At 40.3% G+C, this 22,062-nt stretch overlaps 1 protein-coding gene across 1 annotated transcript in view; it reads left to right on the forward strand.

The window, feature by feature from the left end:
• Nucleotides 1-22,062, forward strand: part of GALNT2 (polypeptide N-acetylgalactosaminyltransferase 2) — a 258,888-nt gene that overhangs the window by 197,976 nt on the left and 38,850 nt on the right. The window contains 9 exon segments of the mRNA XM_036755282.1: nucleotides 6,815-6,912; nucleotide 6,999; nucleotides 7,067-7,100; nucleotides 7,103-7,132; nucleotides 7,339-7,355; nucleotides 7,357-7,384; nucleotides 7,387-7,404; nucleotides 10,301-10,422; nucleotides 14,257-14,344. Of these exon segments, the coding sequence (XP_036611177.1) occupies nucleotides 6,815-6,912; nucleotide 6,999; nucleotides 7,067-7,100; nucleotides 7,103-7,132; nucleotides 7,339-7,355; nucleotides 7,357-7,384; nucleotides 7,387-7,404; nucleotides 10,301-10,422; nucleotides 14,257-14,344 (436 nt within the window).

The raw sequence follows: 22,062 nt of genomic DNA on the forward strand, positions 1-22,062 counted from the left end.
CGCAGAGTCCAGGACATAAAAAAGGTTAAGAATCCCTGTCTTAGATCATCTCTCAGGTCGTTCCTTTAAGCTGGTATTTATGCCTCCTTTCACTGAAGAGTTCTTAAATTTTCCTGCTGCCATTGCAGTGAGGATACAGAGAAAGTTGACAGGTGGGTTGCATGGTTGGTGGTGCCACAGCGGCAAGCAATAATGTGGCTGGACAAAATCACCTCCTGCAAGCCTGGGCCATGCCCACTTTGGCTGAAGCAAGTTTGTGTCTGAAACACTTTGTTCTTCTCCACCAGTAATGAGCTCTGGTTATGCTGTTATACTTGCATCTTCTCTTTCCTGTGTTCTCCTTCTCCATCTCCACCCAAAACACACGTGTGCGTGTGAGCTCGCCCTCTCTCTCTCTCTCTCTCTCACTCTCTCTCTCTCTCTCTCTCTCTATCACACACACACACACACACACACACACACACACACACACACACACAGATCAAGGCTAATTCAGAAACACAGGCATCTCTCAATTATCATTGGTAACTGAGAAGAAGGCAGAGCTTAGGTAATGGAAATCCACAGATCTCATTTTAGTCGACTGTTTGCTGTTCGGCTTTTACTCCAAGCCATTTGCCATCACCACCACCAAGCAATGAAATTGAATAATTAAGAATTTCTCCTTCTTCCATTTCTTTTCTATCCTTAGATGGAAGTACACTTGAGCAGTGAAATGTAACCAGAGAGCTAAGGAGAACCAAAGGGCACAGGCTGGATGAAGCAGCTAGCTAACCAGTCCCCAAATCAAAGAAGTAGCTGACAGACAGAATTATTGGGGGGGGAGGTGTGGGGAGCAGGGGAAGGAAGAAGGGAAAGGTACCAAAAGAGAGAGAATAGCTTTGATTAGCATTCATTCGTGTCATGTTTTAGGATCTGTAATGTGCATGGATTTTGGAAGGACAGTTCTAGCATCTTGCTTGTTGGGAAAGTTTGTCAAGGAGGTGAGATTTCTAGAGGGTCTTTGAGGAATTATTACTAAGGTGTTTAGGAGACCATTGCTAAATCTTAACCTCTCCTACCCAGTCACTCCTGAACCCCTTGAAATCTGTCTTCTGCTTCCACTACTACCGACACAACTCTCTCTTAAGGTCATTAATAATATCTTTATTGCCGAATTCAGTAGCCCCCTTTTTGTCTTCTACTTGACTACTTTACTGCATTTGACACTGTGGACCTCTCAAAGCCATATTTTAGACCGTCATTAGAATCAGAGTGTGATTTATAAGGGGGGAAAACTAAGCGGCTGTTGTATGGACCAGCATTGTGGACTAGCCCTATGCATCATCTCCTTCCTTTGTTTCTATGACACTGCATTCTCCTAATTCTTTCTCTGACTGACCCTTCTCTGTCTGATCTGTCAATTCCTCTTTCTCCTTCCATTTTTTAAATGTAGATTGCTCTCAGGTTTCAGTTCTTAGCCCTCTTCTCTCTGCTACCTCCCTTGAATATCTCTTCCATAAATTATTCACTCAATAGGCATTTATTAAGCATTTACTATGTGCCAGGCACCATGCTAGGTGCAGGGAATACAAAAACCAAAGGGAAATAGCCTCAGCACTCAAGGAACTTCCATTCTAACTGGTGAGACCATTTATACCTACAAAAAAAGTAGAATGAAGATAATAACCTTGAGGGAGAAGGCACTAGTAGAGGGTGAGGACCAAGAAAGGCCTCCTGCACAAAGTGGTTTGGGGGCTGAGTCCTCTATTCCCATGACATCAGTTACCATTTCCACACAAACATGTCCCAAATCTTCTTTATCTGCCCCTTCCTCTTTCATTCTGTTTGGATATCTTGGCAGCATTTCAAACTAAGCAAACCAAAGCTAGACTTATTTTCTCCCCCCCCCCAAAACCTCCTACACCCTGACTCCTCTATTTCTCTTGATAGCACTTTCATCAATCCCAGTCACTCAGGCTCGTATATCAGTCACCCTTGATTCTTCATCACCATTACTCCATGCATTGAATCACTTGCCAAGTCCTGTTGAGTACACCTCAGTAACATCTCTTGAAATCTATCCATTTCCATTTCCATTGCAGCCACCCCAGTGTAGACCCTCCTCCCTTTTCACTTAGACCAGGGGTTCTTTGTTCCAGACCCCTTTGGCAGTGTGGTGAAGCCTATGGACCTCTTCTCACAGTAGTGGTGGGTTTTTTTTAATGCATAAAGTAAAATACGCAAAATTACAAAGAAATTCAATTATATTGAAATATTGTTATAAAAATATATAAAAAGTTAATAGACCCCAGGTTAAGAATCCTTAACCATTGTAATAGCCTTCTAACTGGTATTCCTACTGCTTACTCAATCCATCCTTCACATTACTATTTGTATAATCATTTTAACACACTATTCTGATTACATTCAGTTCAGTTCAAATAGAAATGTATTAAATGCCTACTATACACCAGGCACTGTGCTGATATAGAATCCTGTCATTTATCCTCTCAAAGATCTTAAGTGGCTTGCCATTGGCTATCAAATAAAGGATGTACTCATGATCCCATCATTCAGAACCCCTCACAATCTGGGTCTAGCCTAAATTTCCAGACATCTCACATTACAACTCTTCATTCTGCGTTCCAGCCTAACTGCCTCCTCTGCTGTATCCTTAAGACACCATCCCTGATTTCTGGAACACTCAGCCCAGTTCATCTCCACTTTTCTCAAGGTGGTCCCTTTTCCACAAAACCTTCCCCCCCCGGGTCCTAATGAAAATCATGGCTCCCACTTTAAAGTTCTCCTAAGTCTTTTTTCCTGAGTATTTATGTAGGTGTCTCTTCTGTACTCCCCCACCTCTTCCCGTCATCGTTTAAAAATTCCTTGAAAGCACACTTTGTATCCCTCGTTCTTAGCCCAGTGTCTTGTGTAGTAAGCACTTAAGGAATGTTTAATAAATTGTATTGAATCACTAGACTCAGGCCACCATTCCAAGATCTCCTCCATAGGGCCTTGTATCCCATATCTGATGTCTCTTTCCACGTCTGCCACTTCCTATCTTCTAAACTGAATTTTCCCTAGGCACCAGAATTCCTAGGTACAGATCTGTTAGATATCACTCGGATATCATTGACAAGCAGTCCCTAAACACTGAATTAGGCCAATCATTCTTCCTCTTTTGGCACCAGAGAACAGAACTGATTATAGGCTTTTGCTCTTGCCGACTTCTAATAACCAACAGTTACCATTAGAGAAGGCTCAGGTATAAAAGTGGATATGAGCTAGACTCTGGCTTCTGTCAAATTACCAGGATTCATTGTTGCCCCTCCTATTAGACATTCTTTTCCTAGCTACAGAATGATGAAGACTGGTTGTCAGGGATACCTCTGTTTAACTGATAAATGTGCTCATTCTTCAGCCTCTTTTTATCATCATAAAGAAGTTTTCTACAGCCAATGACATTTTTGGCTGGATATTAAAGCTTACTGCATGTGTGCATGTGCGTGCATGTGTGTGTGCGTGCATGCTCTATTAGGCAAAATGATTTTTAAAAATTAACGTCTAGTTAACTTAATTGTTATGACATGAATGGCCCTCTTCCCTGTCCTTTTCTCTCTCCCATTTAAATGAAATGACCATTATAATTTACATCTGACAGTACCTAGCAAAACTGGATTCACAATTGCATACCCAAGTGGCAGATATCTAAGAGGAGACAAATGTGTGTGCACTTGTGTGCATGCATACATGTGATTTAATACTTTGGTGTCAACATAGTACAATGGAAGGAGTCCTGGATTTGGAGACAGAGGACAGGGGTTCAAATCCTGTCCTTGTAAACCACTGTGTGATCTTGGGCAAACCTAGTTCCTCCCTTGTAAAATGAGGAATAGACGGTCTGTAAGGTACCTTCCAGCTCTAAACCTGTGGTGCTTTGGATGCATGATTTCATCAAAATAAGTACTCCCTACACTGGTACAAATAGCCGCTCATCTAGGTCTCTTGTCCATGGGGAAGCCTTTCCACAAATCCTCCCTAAAGGTCCTATCCAAACACTTAAGAGTCTTTCCACTGGGTATTTTAATAATTGATGAATAGCAGAAGCAGATTTGGGCTGTCCCATATGTGAAAGAGAGAGAGAGAGAGAGAGAAAATGAGAATGATACGGGTGTGTGCGCGCGCGTGCGTGCGCACACACACACACACACACACACTCTGAAAGGATGCAAAATGCTCGCTCCATGTCTTCTGAACAATGCAACGAGAGTTAGTGCCTCCTGACTTTCAGTTACTCATTGAAGCTGTGATCCCTGCAGGGAGAGAATGAGAGTGAAAGAATATGAGGTTGATTGGGTCAACTTTGTATGCTCTTGGCATGAGAAATACTCCTCTCTTTGTTTTAATTCCAATGCAGATGTCTAAGCCCACATTTTGTAAATCATTCTGTTTCTGGCCCACTCATCTTACCACTTCCCACTGTGCTAAGTGGGGCCTAATTGCACTGGATATCCCAGCCTCCTCATAATATGAAGTTCTTATCCTATTAATATCATAGATTGGCTCCTTTTAGATGACTTTTCTTTTGTTAATTGGTTTACAGTTGAACCTTGCAGATTTTTGCTTACTTAATCTACCAATATGCTGATTCTCACCAAGAAAGCTAGCCTGTACATTTGCTTTCCAGTAAATATTTAGTGGCCAGAAGCTATAACGTGGTACAGTGTTCAACCCAGATTCCTTTTTTTTTTTTCCTCTTTTTAATGAAGAGTGACTGGTGGTACATTATGCTGCCTTCTCAAGATTAATTAAAACCAAGCTACCCACACAACTAAATAAACAGAGGAAGCCCATTCCATGATCCTGGTGTTATTGCTTTTTAATTGTGCTGCTTCTCTTGCTGATTTACAAAATTTGCTCATCTGAAGGAGATCTCCCAGTTGTTAGTGCACATTAGCTGGGGTCTGCTATACATTTTCCTTTACAGTGCACCCATGCATAGAAATTTGCTGGATATTGTCCAAGCACCTGTTTAGAATGACCGCTTTTATTCTTTGTTGATTAAATATTTCTTGGTCCTGTCTGATTTCAAAAGATAATCCTTATCCCTTTTACCATCCTTTTGTCCCCCAGCAACTCCCATTTATTTAAATCGTAGATATCATAATATCGTCAAATTATGGGCCAGACATTTGAGGTTGGAATGGAAAGGTAGTGAGCTGCATATGATTAAAAACTGGAGGAGAGGACCCTTTGTAAATTTTTGGTCCCGTGGGAGATTTTTTTTTTCTTCCTCAGTACTTTGAGTTGCTATGAACCCCTTGTAAATGCTGGCAGAAGTACTCACACTGAATGATGGCAAACTATAAGAAAAGTGAATAACTGTTGGCAACCTGCAACAGGCTGCCCCCCTCTTTCTCATATTAATCAGTGGTTTTCAAATGACTCTGCTGGAAAATTAATTCACTAGGGTAAAAGATTCCTGGGATCATTTACCTCATCCACTCATGTGGGATTCATCTGTATGCTCCTCTTTTCATGTTGGCAGTGGAGAGTGGTAGCGTTGCCACCATTGATTCTGCCTAATGCTCTCCAAATGCAGTCTGTGTGTTTCTTTCCTATAAAAGACTTATCATTAAAAGCAATTCCCTCCCTCCACTTCTCCCTCCTTTTATTCCTTAGACCGACTGGGACCTCACCCAGACATTATCAGATCTTTTCTTTGCACCTAAGAAACCCATAAGCACCATCCATGATCTACGAAACCCACGTAGGACAATTGACTTAGGATGAAAGAGATTGTATTTGAGGCCGGTGAGACTATTCATTCTTTCCTTACTATGTGGTATCGTCTATTGATGACTTTCAAGTACTCTAACAAATCTCTGATTTCATCAGAATAGGTACTCATTTCTATAATGCAAATCACAAGTCCTCCTTAATCACCTTGTAGCTAACTTTCTGATGATGGACCTTTTCTGAATTTAGATAAATTGGTACTTGGGCAATAGAAATACAGTCCATTGCCAGACAGTACTTGTAGCCTTGCCAATTGGGAGGACATGCTTGTACTATTCTGGCATAGACTTTGACAGCTCAGACTGACATCTGTGCCACAGTGCAACATCAGCGCATGTTTACAAAGGAAGGTAAATCTCAGGACTTTTTTTTTTTTCAACTAAAAATGCACCAACAATGTATTGTCCTTCCAAGCCATTACACACAAACCCAAATTTCATTACTCTATTCTTATCCTATAGATAAAGATACTAATGATAAACAAATATTTCCATGTTTGTTGAGACTTGGTTTCTAAATTGTCTGGCCCCAGCAGAGTTCTGCATCCTCACCTGGTAGGCTTGTTCCTTAGGCTAACTTCTATTTGAAGATTTGGGTTGAAAGTAACTCCATTGCTTCTAGCAATATTGATTAAAATGTCAAATTTCTCTTCATTATTCACCTTCACTTTTTCCCCTAGGTTTAGCCTATATGCCTAGGAATCTGGTCATGGCCTGATGAGAGTAAAGGAAATCTGCACCTTTGTTGGCCAGAATAGAAATTGTTACCTGTGGTGTGTCTGGTATCTTCTCTTTAGAGCCAAATACCATACATGATATTTTTAATGCAGAAATGCTCCAAAACAGAAAGAAGTCCCACTTTATCAACAGACATTGGTTTTCCTCTCTACCTTGGAAAAGTTTATAAAGAAGTTTTATAAATGTGAAATCCAGCAGCAGTCATTTTTCTTAGCTAGATGACATCTTCCTCCCTTTGTGAGATTATTAATATCTTCTGATTTACTCATGATTGTTGCCTCTCTTTATTTTCAGGTTGTCAGCGAAAGCAGTGGCGAGTAGACTTACCAGCAACCAGTGTCGTAATCACTTTCCACAATGAAGCCAGATCGGCCTTGCTGAGAACCGTAGTCAGGTAAGGCAGTCCAATCCATTGTCCTACGTGATGCTTTCAGAAGGCATTATTTGACTAATGGGTGTTGGTTGGATTGGGGATGGAAGGGTCAGTTCAGAACCAATAAATTCCATGCCCATGGAAGATTGTATAATATTTTTTCTTCCCTCTTCAGTGGCTTAAGAAAAGTCCCCCTCATCTTATAAAAGAATCATATTGGTAGATGACTACAGTAATGATCGTAGTAATATGACTAATTTTTTTTTCCCTTGCTGTTAAAATGAATAGTAAATAGTCAAAAGGGAGGGAAGTGGGTCAGAGGTATGACTGACCGTGTGATGTACAGGCTGTTCAACAGCCCTGAGATAATCAAGAACTGATTATACTTGCAATAAAACACATCTTTATAAAGCTCAGTTTCAAATCTGGATTTTTTTTTCATTTCAGCTGAGGATGGTGCTCTCTCTTGGAAAGATTGAGAAAGTGCGGGTTCTTAGAATGATCGGCGAGAAGGTACATTGTTTATTATTAGCTGATTTTTCTAAACAGCCTGATCTCTTTCACAGGGCTTCGTTTTGCCAACAAAGTATAAAATCGTGTCTGTATTTTTAGTTATTATTGAACTCAACGTATTTTAGCTTAAGAAAAAATGACCACATCTTGGCTTCCTGTGTCTGGTCTGTGTATGTATGTAGCACCCAAAACTGTTTTCAAATCACATAAGTACATAAAAAGCTTAATCCATTGCATAATAAAACCTCACTCTTAATTATAACAGCAATTCTATTTGGATTTCCCCTTTTCCCTTTTGGAAAATTGTCCCTTCTTCATCACGTAGGAAGCCTTTATTAGTCAGCAGTCCCTCAGGTATTAGAATTTAGATGAAAACCCACAAGATTAAGAAATGGCAAGCCTAATGGCTTCTTGGTTCAAGCATCTGATTTTTATTTATAAATGGTGTTTGAGTTTGACCACTAGGTGAAAGTGACCCATCTGAAGAAAGGAGAGTACATTCCTTTTGTTTGCCTTTTCAGTTTTACAAACTCCTGCCTTATGAGCTGCTGTCAGTCTTCCCTGTGCGGTAGATAGGATCATTGAACATTCTTTATTGACAGCCATAAGCAAGATTTTCTCAAAGGCAGCAGTAAAACATGGAAAAATCTAGAGAAGAAGCTTAAAATACTGTGCAATTAACATCCAGTCAGCTGCTCATTTCTCAGAGCTGTTTGGGAGCCTGATGATTGGATACCTTGTTCATTCACAGTTTGGAGACATTTCTTAGCTGTCGAGTTTTCTATGGAAGACTATCCTACACAAAGATGACAGAGCTAAGATTCTGTCTTCTGTTTCCCCCCCGGGGCCAGTAGTGCCCATTTACAAGATAACCAGTTAGGATTAGAGGTCAAAGCTATGTCCAGGGAAGAAATTTTCCCCTCCACCATGTGACACTGAAAGAGTCCATAAATGGATTGAACCTGTTACATGGGCTTCATTAACTCTGTATCCTAGTCAATCTTCTTGGTTTGGAAAGTACATATTATGCTCAATGCCTCCTCTTTGAAACAGATCACTTTCCAAAGCCTCAAACAAATCAGAATTCTATGACTGGATGCTCCATTTCATGTTTCAAACAACCTAGATAAAAAGATACCTTACTTTATGATTTTTATTATCTACCGAAGCTGAGACCTATTTTCCTATCTTGGAAACTACTTTCTGCTTCCCACTACAAAGGAGTAAAGTGACAAAAATTATTATTTTTACGCACTGATAATTTAATATAGTAACAAAATTAATAGCCGCTTTTTTCAGTGAGTGCTATTGGGATAAAATATTTAGAAATTAAAAGATTGCTTTTAAGGCAGCGATTCTTAACCTTTTTAGTGTCCCAGACCCCTGTGACAGTCTGGTGGAACTTATGGACCTCTTCTCAGAATAATGTTTTAAAATGAATAAATTAATCATCTAGGATTTGCAGAGGAAACCAATTATAATTTCAAATACATTTGCCACGTTATTTAAAAAACAAATTCGTGGATGTCAGGTTAAGAACCCCGTCTTAATGTGTACATTTGTTCACAATTTTGGTGAGTGGCATAATTCAAATGGGGAGACCCCCAGTCAGCACAAAAAGAATCAGATTTTGGTCAAGGCTTGTAAAGTACATATAAATAGTCAATCTTTTGTGTGTAACCAGGTAATTTAGTGGGTTTGAGTTTGTGTTACTGAGACAAAGCTCATGAACTTGACCTTCAGGTGGAGCCAACATAGTTCCCTTTGTTTCAGGACCAAAGACTATCTCACTTAGGAAGGTGTGCCTTGTCACAAGAAGGGCCAACTAAGCATCAGAGAAAATGCATCTCGCTCCAGGGGCGGGGTGGATGGGAAACACTTAAAATATGTCCTGCCCTTCTGATAGTGAATCAGTAGCACAATTTATATATGAAGGCCAGTATATGCAGTAGGAATCCATTGTGACTGTGGGGTCAGGGAACAAGTGTAGTTGTTCTGAAGGAAATTATTGTAATAGTAAGAGATACATGCTCTATTACAATGGTGTCAAACTCAAATAGAAGCAGGAGCCAAGAATCCATACATGAGGATCCCTGAGGGCTGTATATTGACTTAGTTTTAAAGTGTAATATAGTGTTATCTGTGTTTTATTGTATTTTATTTATTTTGGTAATATTTCTCCAATTACATTTTAATTAGGTTCCTGCCTTACTCTGCAGTGTTGTGGGCCTCATGCAGTGGGGCCACATGTCTGACAACTTCTGCTCTACGTCGCAGTCTACAATTGCATGATTTGACACGCAACAGAATTGATTTTGTGTTATGGCAAAGGGGCCTTATAACTGAATCTTAATGTCGGAATACACACACCTACATATACATATCATAGCATGTGTATACACGTCATATGATACATATATAAAGCTGATATATGTTAAATTTTAGAAGAAAAATTTGCAATTTCTATCATCATATTAGCACTATGAAAGATCAGTAGTTACTGACACTTCAAGTGTGTAGATAACAGGTCTCTGAGCCCAGTTAATGAGCAAACCCGCTCTTTGCAAGACAGTTTTTTAATTATTATTTCTGTTGATATATCCATCTGCTTTTAATTATGTGACAGCCTTTCTCAGAAGACAGTTGTTCTCTCTGTAGGTTCTTTACCTTTAAAAAAAAAAAAGCTACCAACAGTCTTCTGTCCCAATGACCACAGGGTGGTATTGATCCTTCCAGCCTGACACAGAATGTGAAACCTCTAGCCCTGCAAGTTACCTGTAAAGGTTTTGTGGGGGGAAATGTATAGATGGTGTCTGCTAGTGTACATTACTTTTGTTGTTTTTCACAGAGAATATAGATTCCCTCCCCTGACAAGCTTCTGAACTCTCCCCGACAGGCTTGATGCGCTCTCGGGTCCGAGGGGCGGATGCAGCACAGGCTAAAGTCCTGACGTTTTTGGACAGTCATTGTGAATGCAATGAGCACTGGCTGGAGCCCCTCCTGGAGAGAGTAGCAGAGGTGAGTGAAGAAGAGCCCTAAGGTGTAAAGGCTTGGAGGGCCACTCAGTTCACAATGTTTGTTTATGTTGGGTGAAGTGAGGCAAGAAATACCTTTGGTGGCATTCATTTAATTATATCAATTATATCAATAATTATATCAAATAAAAAAAAATTCTAGCTAGGGGAGGGAAGGAGCAAGTCAGAACTCTCACCTGTTGGGATTGAAGGCAGGGTCAGAGCCTCCATTTAATTTACAGCAGTTCTGTTCTGTTGGGAGGCTCTCTTTTATTTACTTGAAGTTTTAGGGTGAACTATGGAGTAATCTATTAGGGATGGAGTCAAGGCCTTTATTTACCCTCAGGGAAAGGCTACAGCTAGAAGGAGTCTTTATGAGTATTTCAGGTAAGAAACAAGTCCTGACAATAGCCTCCACCATGCAACTACTTTCTTCAGCCCACGTGGGCTCCATTTTCTACCATACCCCCTTCTTGACTTCTTGCTCTTGCTCAGTTCTTCATGACCCTGTGAACCATAGCCAGGCCCAGTACTGTTTCTGGGGTTTTCTTGGCAAAGATGCTGGAGTCGTTGGCCATTTCCTTCTCCAGCGTGTCCCCATTTGTCAGAACTCTCCCTATGACCCATCCATCTTGGCTCATCAATGCACGGCATAGCTCATAGTTTCATTGAGTTATGCAAGCCCGTGACAAGTGATCCTTCTTGCCTAGAAGCACCCAAAGACAGATGCAAAGAGAAAGGAAAGGAGTCTAGTTGGGTCTACCACCCATCAATAGGTCACCTGCTGATTTACCTCATGTGTACTCTGAGTCTTAGAGCAGTGGTTTCAGACTTAAGTAGAAGCCACTAATCTGTATTGTAAGGATCCCTAAACGCCACAAATAAGTTTAGTTTTAAAATCTGTATTTCATTATATTTTTATTTATTTTGTTAGCTTATCTCCCATCTACATTTTCATGCAGTTTGGGCTACATTCAGGATCACTGTGGCCCACATGCAGCCCCTGGCCCATGAGTGTGACACCTGTCTCACAGCAACTAACATTGTTACTCTGGCATCCCCTCATTTCTCTTTCTGCCATGCTTCCCATTCTGCTTAATTCCTCATTCACCACAAATGCTTGACAAGAAATTTGCCAGAGATTAATAAAAAAAAAAAAAAGGATATTGTGAAAGTACAAAAATAGGACTAGTTTGTCTTTGGGTAACTATGGAAGGCATTGGTGGGGGATCAAGGGGTCACGACATGAGCAAGATGTCAATCACTACTCTAGCTCTGCAACTGAAATTATAACCAGGGTACTCATGGGCATAAGTGACATGGAATTCTCCATGCCAAAACTGTAAACCTTAAACAAGTAGCACAGGTGATCAAAATGTCAGGTGATTAAGATGTTAATGTTAACAAATTCACATTTTATTCAAAGTGGTGAGTAATTGACTTAATTGAGTGGTGGTTTTAAGATTGAAGTGGGTTTCACTCTTCTAATAAGGGAGCTACTTCGCTCCACTTCTCTGCCTTAAGACTCTAAACAAAGGCTTGCTGGCCACTCATGGGCCATGTCGTATAGGGTACTAGACCTCAGAAGGCCCTTCCAACTCTGCAAATCTGTGACGACACTTAGGACAATTCTAGTGTTGTCACAAATAGTTCTGCCCGTTCCACTTTTGATGATTACTTTTCTTTCTGGCTTCTAACCCCATGGAACTTCTTATGATGCCGATCCTGTGTTTTTCATCTGAGTTCCAAAAGAAATGACTGTATGATATTGATAGCAGAGTCTGGTTCTAAAGGTGGTGCAGTAAACAGATCCCTAGACCTAGAATTAGGAAAACCCAAATTCATATCCTGCCACAGACACTTACTAGATGTATAGCCCCAGGCAAGTCACTTAACCTCTGTCTGCCTCAATTTCCCCATCTGTAAAATGGGGATGATAATGATAGTATTTCTGTAGCACTTTCATATTTGCAGAGCACTTTAAAAATATTATCTCATTTTATGCTTACAATAACCCTAGAAAGCTGGCACTATTAAATATTATTTCCATTTTGCAAATAAGGAAACCGAGACTGAGAGATTAAGAGATTTGCCCACAGTGGCACAGCTAGTAAGTATTTTTCCTGACTCCAAATCTGGCATTCTAACCACTACACCACCTAGCTGCCTAATAAGGCCTACCTCACGGGGTTGTTGTAAAGATAAAAGGAGATAATATTTGTACCGCACTTTGCCCACCATAAAACACTATATATAAATGTGAGTTATCATTACTATTATATCATCATCATTTCATTATTATCTTTACTCTGGGGGGATCTTTTCTTTGCGGTACAATTAGTTTACTGGAGAAGTTAGTGACTTATGTGAACAGTTGCCAAAATAAACAGAAGTCCCTAATAGATCATCAGAGACTACAGGAAAAATATTATGTCTACTCCAGCCATCAGTATTCTGTCCTCTCCATCTTAGAGAATTTAGATCGTGGCAGGCCTTAATCGTAATTTTAGAAAGTGCCCCTTGTGCATCTCTGTGTGTTGGACTCTAGGTGGCTGCTTATAATGCCTCCCTCTAGGCCTCTTATGAAGAAGAATGATCAAGTAAGCGGCTCTCGTCTCAGAATAGCTCTGCCAGAACTAGACAGAACATAGGTCAGTCTATGCAGTCTGCAGAATTTTTACCACCAAAAGTCCTTCTCAAAACCTATAAGCTTCAAAAATTGACTATTAGTTGCCCCCAAATTAAGTGTAGTATTTTCAAAATTCCAAATGATGACTTGTGTCTTTCTATTTCAACTGTTTCTTACTCTTTTCAGCCCATCATTCCATGATTCTTTTCCTCTCCCTATCTCCCCACCCTCTATATATGATTTAATTTTCTTCCTTGAAAATGTCCGTCTTTGAGACAGTTCAGAAGACTCCTAGCCCTCTTTGCCACACTACCAAGTCCTTGCTTGGCATTACCAAGCATTCCTTATTAATTTGTTTGACCAAGTCCTTTATCATCCTTCTGGCTAACAAAACGGCCCTTCAATTAATTGCTCTAGAGAGAAAATTAACTTTGTTGTCCTTCCAAGCTAAGCAGAGTCTTACTGTTTCACGTTTGCAGTCAATGTCAGTTTAACGTCAAAATTTGGAAAGGTCAGCAATTAAAAGTCATTATGAACTCTTATCAAGAAAATGACAGCAGTAGGATGTGAAACGACTAAGAAAATATTTTCATAAAATCCTGGGAAGACAGGCTGCCTTGTTCATTTTCTGTCACCGCCACTTATCACGTTTCATATCACAGATGTGCCCATGGAAGTTTGTTCTTCGCATGGCTGCATCTCTGTGCTGCCTGCGTGTTCATATCAGATTGTAAGTCCAAGGAGTGGCGTCCTTGCTTCTGTTTCCTATCGGCTAACACACTGTTGAATTCAATTAGTTCAGGTCGAGCCTAAATTCTGTCAAAATGAAATCTACTTTCTGACGATAATTTAGACATTTTGGAAAGCTCCATTAATTTATGTCACAAGAAAAGGTATCTGGAAAGATAGCCTAGTCCAGCCCTCTGCCTTCAGGCAGGTGAATATCTGAATCATCCAGCAGAGATTATTTTGTTTTTATTTTCAATGAATTATTATCAGTATGGTATTCAAATGGCAACAAATAACATAAATGCGAGGGAGGCAAGGAATGAACATTTAATGTGTATACACCAAAAGGGCCTGCTAGATAATGGGTTCGTTGATTTGCGTTATTTCTGTGTAACATTAGTAAAGCTTTTCTCTATGTTGCATTTTGAGTAACTTATTTACTTGTGGTTTTTTTCCCCCAAATTCAATATTTATTTTTAGGACAAGACCCGGGTTGTGTCACCTATCATTGATGTCATTAATATGGATAACTTTCAGTACGTGGGGGCTTCAGCTGATTTAAAAGGCGGTATGTGTCTGTAATATGAAGTAAGGTTCAATCTGAATCCATTTTGATCTGTGTCAATTTAACATCCCATTGCTGTTATTCATTCCATAATCACTTCTTTAGTGTCTGCTATACTCCAGGCCCTGGCAATACAAAGGCAAAAGCCAAAACAATCCTTACCATCAGAGAGCTTACGTTCTATAGGAGATGAAGTTGTCATCTCACACTGATAAATCAACGGGTTGAAGGAAGGTGAGAGAGAATGTCAGGAAAGGCCTCAGGAAGAAGGCAGCCCTTGGGCATAGCCCTGAGGGGGATTGTACTGGGTAGGGGTGAGACATAAGGAACAACTTGTTCAAATGCATGGGGATAGCAGATGGAATGTCGTATATAAGGAATTGCAAGTGGCCCATTTGGGCTTGACTATATAGTGCATGATGGGGAGTAATGTGAAATCAGCTTGGAAAAAATGTTGCAGCCAGATGGCAAAGGGCTTTCAGTACCAACCAGAATAGTTCCTATTTAATTCTAGGAACAGTAGGGAGCCCCTAAAGCTTCTTGAACAGGGGAGTGACGTGATCAGATCAGGCAGCTTCATTAGGAGTATCAATTTATCAGTTATGTGGAGGATGGATCTGAGAGAAGAGAGTTTTGAGACTGAGAGACTAGTTAACAGGGGATTGCAGTTGTCCGGGTGAGGGAATACTTCCAATAAAACTTGGCCATTGAGTGGCAATTAGGGGAAGAAGGGAAAGTGAAGAATCCAGGAAAACTCTAAGGTTGTAAACTTTAGTTTCTAGAAGGCTGATGGTAGCCTCAGCAAAAATACTGAAGTTTTACTGAAGAGGTGAGTTTTGGTGAAAAGATAATGGGTTCTCTTTTAAAAAAAAAATAAATTTATATATTTATTTTTAGTTTTCAGTGTTTACTTCCATAAGTTTTAAATTTTCTCCACCTCCCTCCTCTCCCCCCTCCTCAAGATGGCATGCAATCTGATATAGACTTCTACATATGCATTCTTATTAAACATATTTTCACATTAGTCATGTTGTATAGAAGAATTAGAAAGAATGAGAGGAAGCATGAGAAAGAAAAAACAAAACAAAAAAAGAGAGCAAATTGTATGCTTTGATCTGCATTGAGACTCCATAGTTCTTTCTCTGGATGTGGATGGCATTTTCCATCATGAGTCTTTTGGAGTTGTTTTAGGTGCTTGCATTGCTGAGAAGAGCTAAGTCTATCAAAGTCAGTCATCAAACAATGTGACTGTTACTATGTACAGTGTTCTCCTAGTTCTGCTCACTTCACCCAGCATCAGTTCATGTAAGTCTTCCAGGTTTTTCTGAAGTACACGTGCTCATCATTTCTTATAGCACAGTAGTATTCCATCATATTCATGTACCACAACTTGTTCAGCCATTCCCCAGTTGATGGGCATCCCCTTAATTTCCAGTTCTTGACTCCCATAAAAAGAGCTCCTACAAATATTTTTGTACATGTGGGTCCTTTTCCGATTTTTATTATTTCTTTGGGATACAGCCCTGGAAGTAGTATTGCTGGATGAAAGGGTATGTATATTTTTATAGCCCTTTGGCTATAAAATGGTTAGATCAGTTCACAACTACACTAACAACACATTTAGTGTTTCAATTTTTCCACATCTTCTCCAGCATTTATAATTTTCCTGTTTTGTCATATTAGCCAATCTGATAGAGTTGTTTTGATTTGCATTTCTCTAATCAATAGTGATTTAGAGCATTTTTTTCATATGACTATAGATATCTTTAATTTTTTCCTCTGAAAACTGCCTGTTCATATCCTTTGAGCCTTTATCAGTTGGGGAATAATAAATTCTCTTTTGAACAGCCTATTTTAATTCATTTGCCACAACAGGCCGTCCCATCCACTTGGAGATGTCTCATATGTATTTGGTGATGTGAGAATGGAGTTCAGGAGAGACACTAGAGCTAGGAGTCATCTGCCTTAGAGATCATAATTGAATCCATGAGACCTGATGAGATCACCAAGAAAGGGTCATAAGATCATAGATTTAGAGCCAGAAAGTATAAAAGGAAAAAGGAAGGCCCAGTATAGAGCTGTGTTGGATGCCCGCAATTAGGAGTCAGGACATAGAACTACAGCTGGAAAACCCCCTGAGGCCATCTAGTCCAATAACTACCATCCTGCCCTGCCCCTCCCCGCCCCCTCAGTTTTACAGATAAGGAAGCTAAAGCCTAGACTGATTAAATGACTTGCCCAAGGTTATTTCAGGTATTAAATGACTGCCAGCATTTGAACCCACATCTTCCAACTCACAATGCTCTTTACACTGGCCTACCTTTCCTCATGGAGGAAGATCCAGCAAAGGAGATTGGAGCAGCAACCAGACAAGCAGGAAGAGAGCCAGGAGAGGGTGTCATGAAAACTCAGAGAAGGGAAGGGACTTTTAAAAAAAAATTTTTTTAATTTTGAACTTAAGACAAAATGAAGTCAAAAAGCTTTTATGAAGCACCTGTGGTATGCCAAATACTATGCTAAGCACTGAGAATTTTTAAAAGAAGGGAAAAATTGTCCTCGCTTTCAGGGAGGTCACAGTCTAATGGGGCAGACAGCTGTGTACTAGATAGGTAGGTAGGTAGGTAGATAGGTATGTAGGCAGGTAGATAGATAGATGTGCGTGCACACACAAACACACTAGAAATAATCGACAGAGGAAAGGCACTAGCATTGAGGAGGGTCAGGAAAGGTTTCCTGTAGAAGGTGAACTTGAAGGCTCAAGGGAATAGGGAAAGCATTACAGGCCTGGGGGACAGCATTGCTGTATACAAAACAGAACAGATGAAAAGAGGATTGCACATGAAACTACAGGTCACTCTCAAGTACAGCTTGCTTTTCTTTTAAAGTATATGATAACTTCAATCAATCGACAGAATGTTTATTAAGCACCTACTATGTGCCAGGCACTATGTTAGGCACTGGGGATACAAAGATTGAAACAGTTTAAAAAAAAAAAGATTGAAACAATCCCTACTTGCAGTGAGTTTACATTCTAATGGGAGAAAAACAATTACATATAAAAATATATACATAATAAACATGTGGGCACATATATAATATACACGCACAATGTATTTAGATACAAGATTATTGTTGTTGGGTTTGTCCTTCGTTCTCAAAGAGGACCATGACATCAGGGAAATGATGACATGACGTGCAGTTGACTTTGATTTGAGGGAAGGAGGGATTAGATAGAGGGTAGATAGGGAAGGGGAGAGTATTAGCACTTGGAGCCTTGGAGGGGCAAGGGAAGGGGGTTGGCAAGAAAGGTTTCAGGTGGAAGATTTCAGGAGGAAGGACATCCGGATGTGGGGAATATCCAATGCAAAAGGTACAGAAATGGAGGATGGAACTTCATGAATAAGGAACAGAGAGAAGGTCAGTTTGGGTAGATCTCAAAGTACGTGAGGATAATGTCTGTTGAAGCTGGCAAGATACGTTCGTGAATTTAAAAGCCAAACAGAGGAGTTTATTTTTGACCCCAGAGGCAATAGGAAGTTGGTTGTGTAAGGGAGGCAAGGTCTGATTTGCATTTAAAGAAAATTACTTTGTTAGCAGTGTGTAGGATGGGCTGGAGTGATGAGATACTTGAGGCAGAGAGACCAATTAGGAGGCTGTTGCAATAGTCTAGGTGGGAGATGATGAGGACCTAAACAAATGTGGTAACCAAGTGGGTGGAAAGAAGTCATCAAGTGTGGGAGATTTTGTAAAGGTAGAAATGGCAAGATCTGACAGTTGGATGCATGAGGTGAGGAAGAGGAAGCCCAGCATAATGCTGAGATGATGAGCCTGAGACACTGGAAGGATGGTGGTGCTTTTAACAGAAACAGGAAAGTTTGGAAGACAGGAAGGCCTGGGCCCTAGCGAGGTAGACTGATAAGGAGTTTTGTTTTAGATGTGTTCAATTTAACATTTCTCTGGAACATAACAAATTAAAATGTCCCGTAGGCATTGTCGGCAATTGGTGACGTGGGACTTCAGCTCATCAAAGGTACTAGAGCTGGCTATATAGTTCTGTGAAATAACTCACATAGAAATGATGGTTAACTCCATGGGGATCAATGAGGTTACTGATAGAGACCATAGAGAGACAAGAGGGCGTGGGAGAGAACCATGGGATGCCCCCCCAGTTAGGAAGGCTGATGTGGATGATAGGTCAGCAGAAGAGATAGAGGAGTAGTAGTCAGACAGGTAGAACCAAGAGAGAGGAAAACTGCATAGAGGAGAAAAGATCTGAGAGGAGAGCGTGGTCATTAGTGCCAGATGCACTAGATTGAGAAACACCCTATGAAAGAAACATCGGATTTGGCAGTTGGGATGTCATAAAAAGGTTTACACCGAGAGATGAGGTCAAATGCCAGATTCCAAAGGGTCACAGAAGTGGAGACAGTGAGTGTAAACAACTTTTTCAAGGAATTTGGCTGAGAAAGGGAGGAGAAATATGAGATCCCTCCTGAAAGAATTCTAAGGTCTAGTGAAGGTTTTTTAAGGAGAGGAGAGACTTGGGCGTATTTGAAGGGAGGAGGGAAATAGCTGATACGGAGAGGCTGAAGAGTAAATGAGTGATGATGAAATAGCTTCCAACAATGTTATTTTCCAAGCTATCTTGCTTCTCTATAGTATTTCCTTCTGGTTTTCCTTCTGTTCTTTTCCATGCATTTTAAAAATTTTATTTTATTTTTCATATATGGAATAAAAGATGATTACGCGTGAAACTGCAAATCTGTTATATACAGTTTGCTGTTCCTTTTAAATGTGTGATAAAGTTATGTAAATTTCTTTTTTCCCTTCCCCCCCCAACAAAGAACCTCTTTTATTTTTCTTTTTTAGTAAACTTTCCCAACTCCCTTAAGTCCCCCTGACCCTTACCTTCTGTCACCCAAATGAAAAACAAAACAAACACTTGTAATGTGTCTTTTCTTTGGGGTGAGTGAAGGGCAGGGGGTAGTTAGGAGGTAGGGGGGTGTGAAAGCAGAATTAGCTGTGCCCAAAAACATATGTCTTCCTCTGCACCTGGGGCCCATCCCCTTCTCTGTCAGGAGGTGGGCAGCATGCTTCATCCATTAGTCAGGGAGGAGGAAATGGTCAGTAGGGTCAAAGGTCGCAGATACGTCAGTCATCAGTCAACAAGTCTTTATTCAATCCAACAACAAATGTTTATTAAGCACCTACTACATTCCAGGAACTGTGCCAGGCACTGGCAATACAAATATAATGAACGAAACCCTATTTAAAAGGAATGTGCATACATTCTAACAGGGGAGACAAAAAGTACATATGTAAGCACAGGCAAAATAAACTTAAAGAGATATATACAAATAAAGACAAAATAGTTAAATATAAAGTCGTTTGAGAGGGAGGGCACTGCCATTTGGAGTGGGAGGAAGGAGGATCACGGAAGACTTCAGGTAGAAGGTGGTATTTATCAAACACCTACCAAGCGCCAGGCATTGTGCTAGGGGAAGAGAATATGCATTTATATAGTGCCTACTGTGTGCCAGACACTGCTTGAAGCACTTTACAAATCGCTCTCACAACAACTCTGCAACGTAGATAACGTTATTGTACTGAGAAAACTGAGGCAGACAGGTTAAGTGGCACAGCTTAGTGAGTGTCCGAGGCCACGTTGGAACTCGGATATTCCTGAGGCCAGGCACAGAGCTCTAACCACTGCCCCAACTAGCTACCTCAACTGGTTCTTCCTCCTTTTAGAAAGGTAGCAATTTCAGAATATTTCCACTGTTGAAGTTCTAAGGGCTGTTCCCCAGTGCCAAAAAGGAGGAAAGAAATGATTAGTTTTGGAGTGGGTTTTGTTGTTAGTTTTTAGAGACAGTGTCCCAGCAGAAATGGGAGGTGTTTCAATTTTTAAAATTAAACAGATTTCTTTTAAAATTTATTTTATGTCTTCCGCTTTCAGATTACCTTAACTGACTCTGAATATATTTTATACGTGCCTAGTTACTTACATGTTGTCTCCCCTCGAGGCTAGGGGCTTTTGGTTTTTTTTGGTCATTATTTGTATCTTTGCACGTAGCACAGTGCCTAGGACATGGCAAGCATGGTTGTTGGCTTACTATTTTATTAACAGGTAGGGAGTAATTGCCTGGGCTGCTACCCAGCCTCACCTTGGAAGCAAAGGAAGGAGATCTTGAGCATTAGGCTTCTCTCATGCTGACCACCTAACCAGTCCTCTGTCTACCACAGAGGATGCTACTCAGAATTCATGAGATTCACCTGACTGGCCCTATGGCCTGGTTTGTCCTTCAGCACTCCATACCCCCTCTCATGCTCTCGCTATCCCATCACTCCCCAAGTACCGCAGGGCTGCTCCCTGACACCCAGCCTGTTCCACCAGTCCTTCCTGCAGTTCCTCTTCTCTGTTCATGTAGGAGACCTTTGCTTCCTCCCTATCATTCTGTTCCCTCTGGATGATGTACTCTACTAAATGACACTGAATTAATTAGATATATTAATCCATGCTAACGTGTTAACTGGTTAACTGTATCAGAGCATGGTACTATAGCTCAAAGGCAGCAGGATGCCTTAAACCAATTAAAATATACAAGTTTCTTGTGAAGATAATGGTGATCATTTCAGTGCAATAGAGGGCAGATAATTTTGATCAAAGAACCCTTTTTCTATCAGATCATGTCGTGTTGGAGCTTTTCTTTTAATCTATATGTAAGACTAGGCCAGGGGACAAAAGACTGTTTTTTTTTTTATGAGAAACCAATGAGGTGATTTCTAGTTATTATTTTTTCCTTAAATATCTTAAGTAATTAATTCTTTCCAGAAACTAAAATACAGACATTTTCATATTATAAACATTAATATTAGGAGAGAACAGCCGATGGAGCACCTGTGGAATTCTGCAGGAGCCAACGAGGCCACCCAAACCACACTTGGAGAATTTCTGTTCTGACATCTAGTACTTCTTTTTACAGGATGGGTGAGACCACAGGCTCTCAGACCTGTAGAGCTTATTAAAACAGCCTCCTATGGATCATAGCACTTTGGTCTGTTCTAAAAGGGCTTGGATATTTTCTCCCTCTATAATTATGAGAGAGACACTGGGGTGGTTTTTTTTCATTACTAATTTTTTTAGGGAAGGAGTTCTATGCTCTTTATTGGGAGTATTTGAATCGTTTCTAAAATAGCCATCATTTTGTGGTACAGAGGACCTTCTTTCATAACACTGGTTTTCAGGTACAGGACTAACACACTAATCATGTTATGTCTAGACTGTGCTGCATGTAGTTATGTCCCAAGATCACGATGGAACCTATGGCGTGACTGAGTCAATGTCTATAATGAGCTGTGCTGGAATGGGGTTCCACTTTAGAATACTAATGTCTCACCTTAGAGGAATTTGTTATCTAAGAATCTCACCCACCCAAAACACAGCAGAGGGCTAGGAAGTAGATGTTTCTTCAGAATAGCCAAAACAGTTTTCACTGAATATGTATGAGAGGTCATCTATTTCACTCATAGAATGAATTGCAATAGCCTTCTAATTGACCTTCCTGCCTCAAGTCTCTCCTCTGTACCCCAAGTCACACTACACACAGCTACTAAAGTGATTTTCCTAAAGGTCAAATCTGCCCACATTCACTCTCTGACTCAATAAACTCTACTGACTCCCCATTACCTATAGGAGCAAATATGAGCTACTCTGGTTAGCA

This window comes from Trichosurus vulpecula, chromosome 4 (genome assembly GCF_011100635.1).
Source record: "Trichosurus vulpecula isolate mTriVul1 chromosome 4, mTriVul1.pri, whole genome shotgun sequence".
Taxonomy (NCBI): Eukaryota; Metazoa; Chordata; class Mammalia; order Diprotodontia; family Phalangeridae; genus Trichosurus; species Trichosurus vulpecula.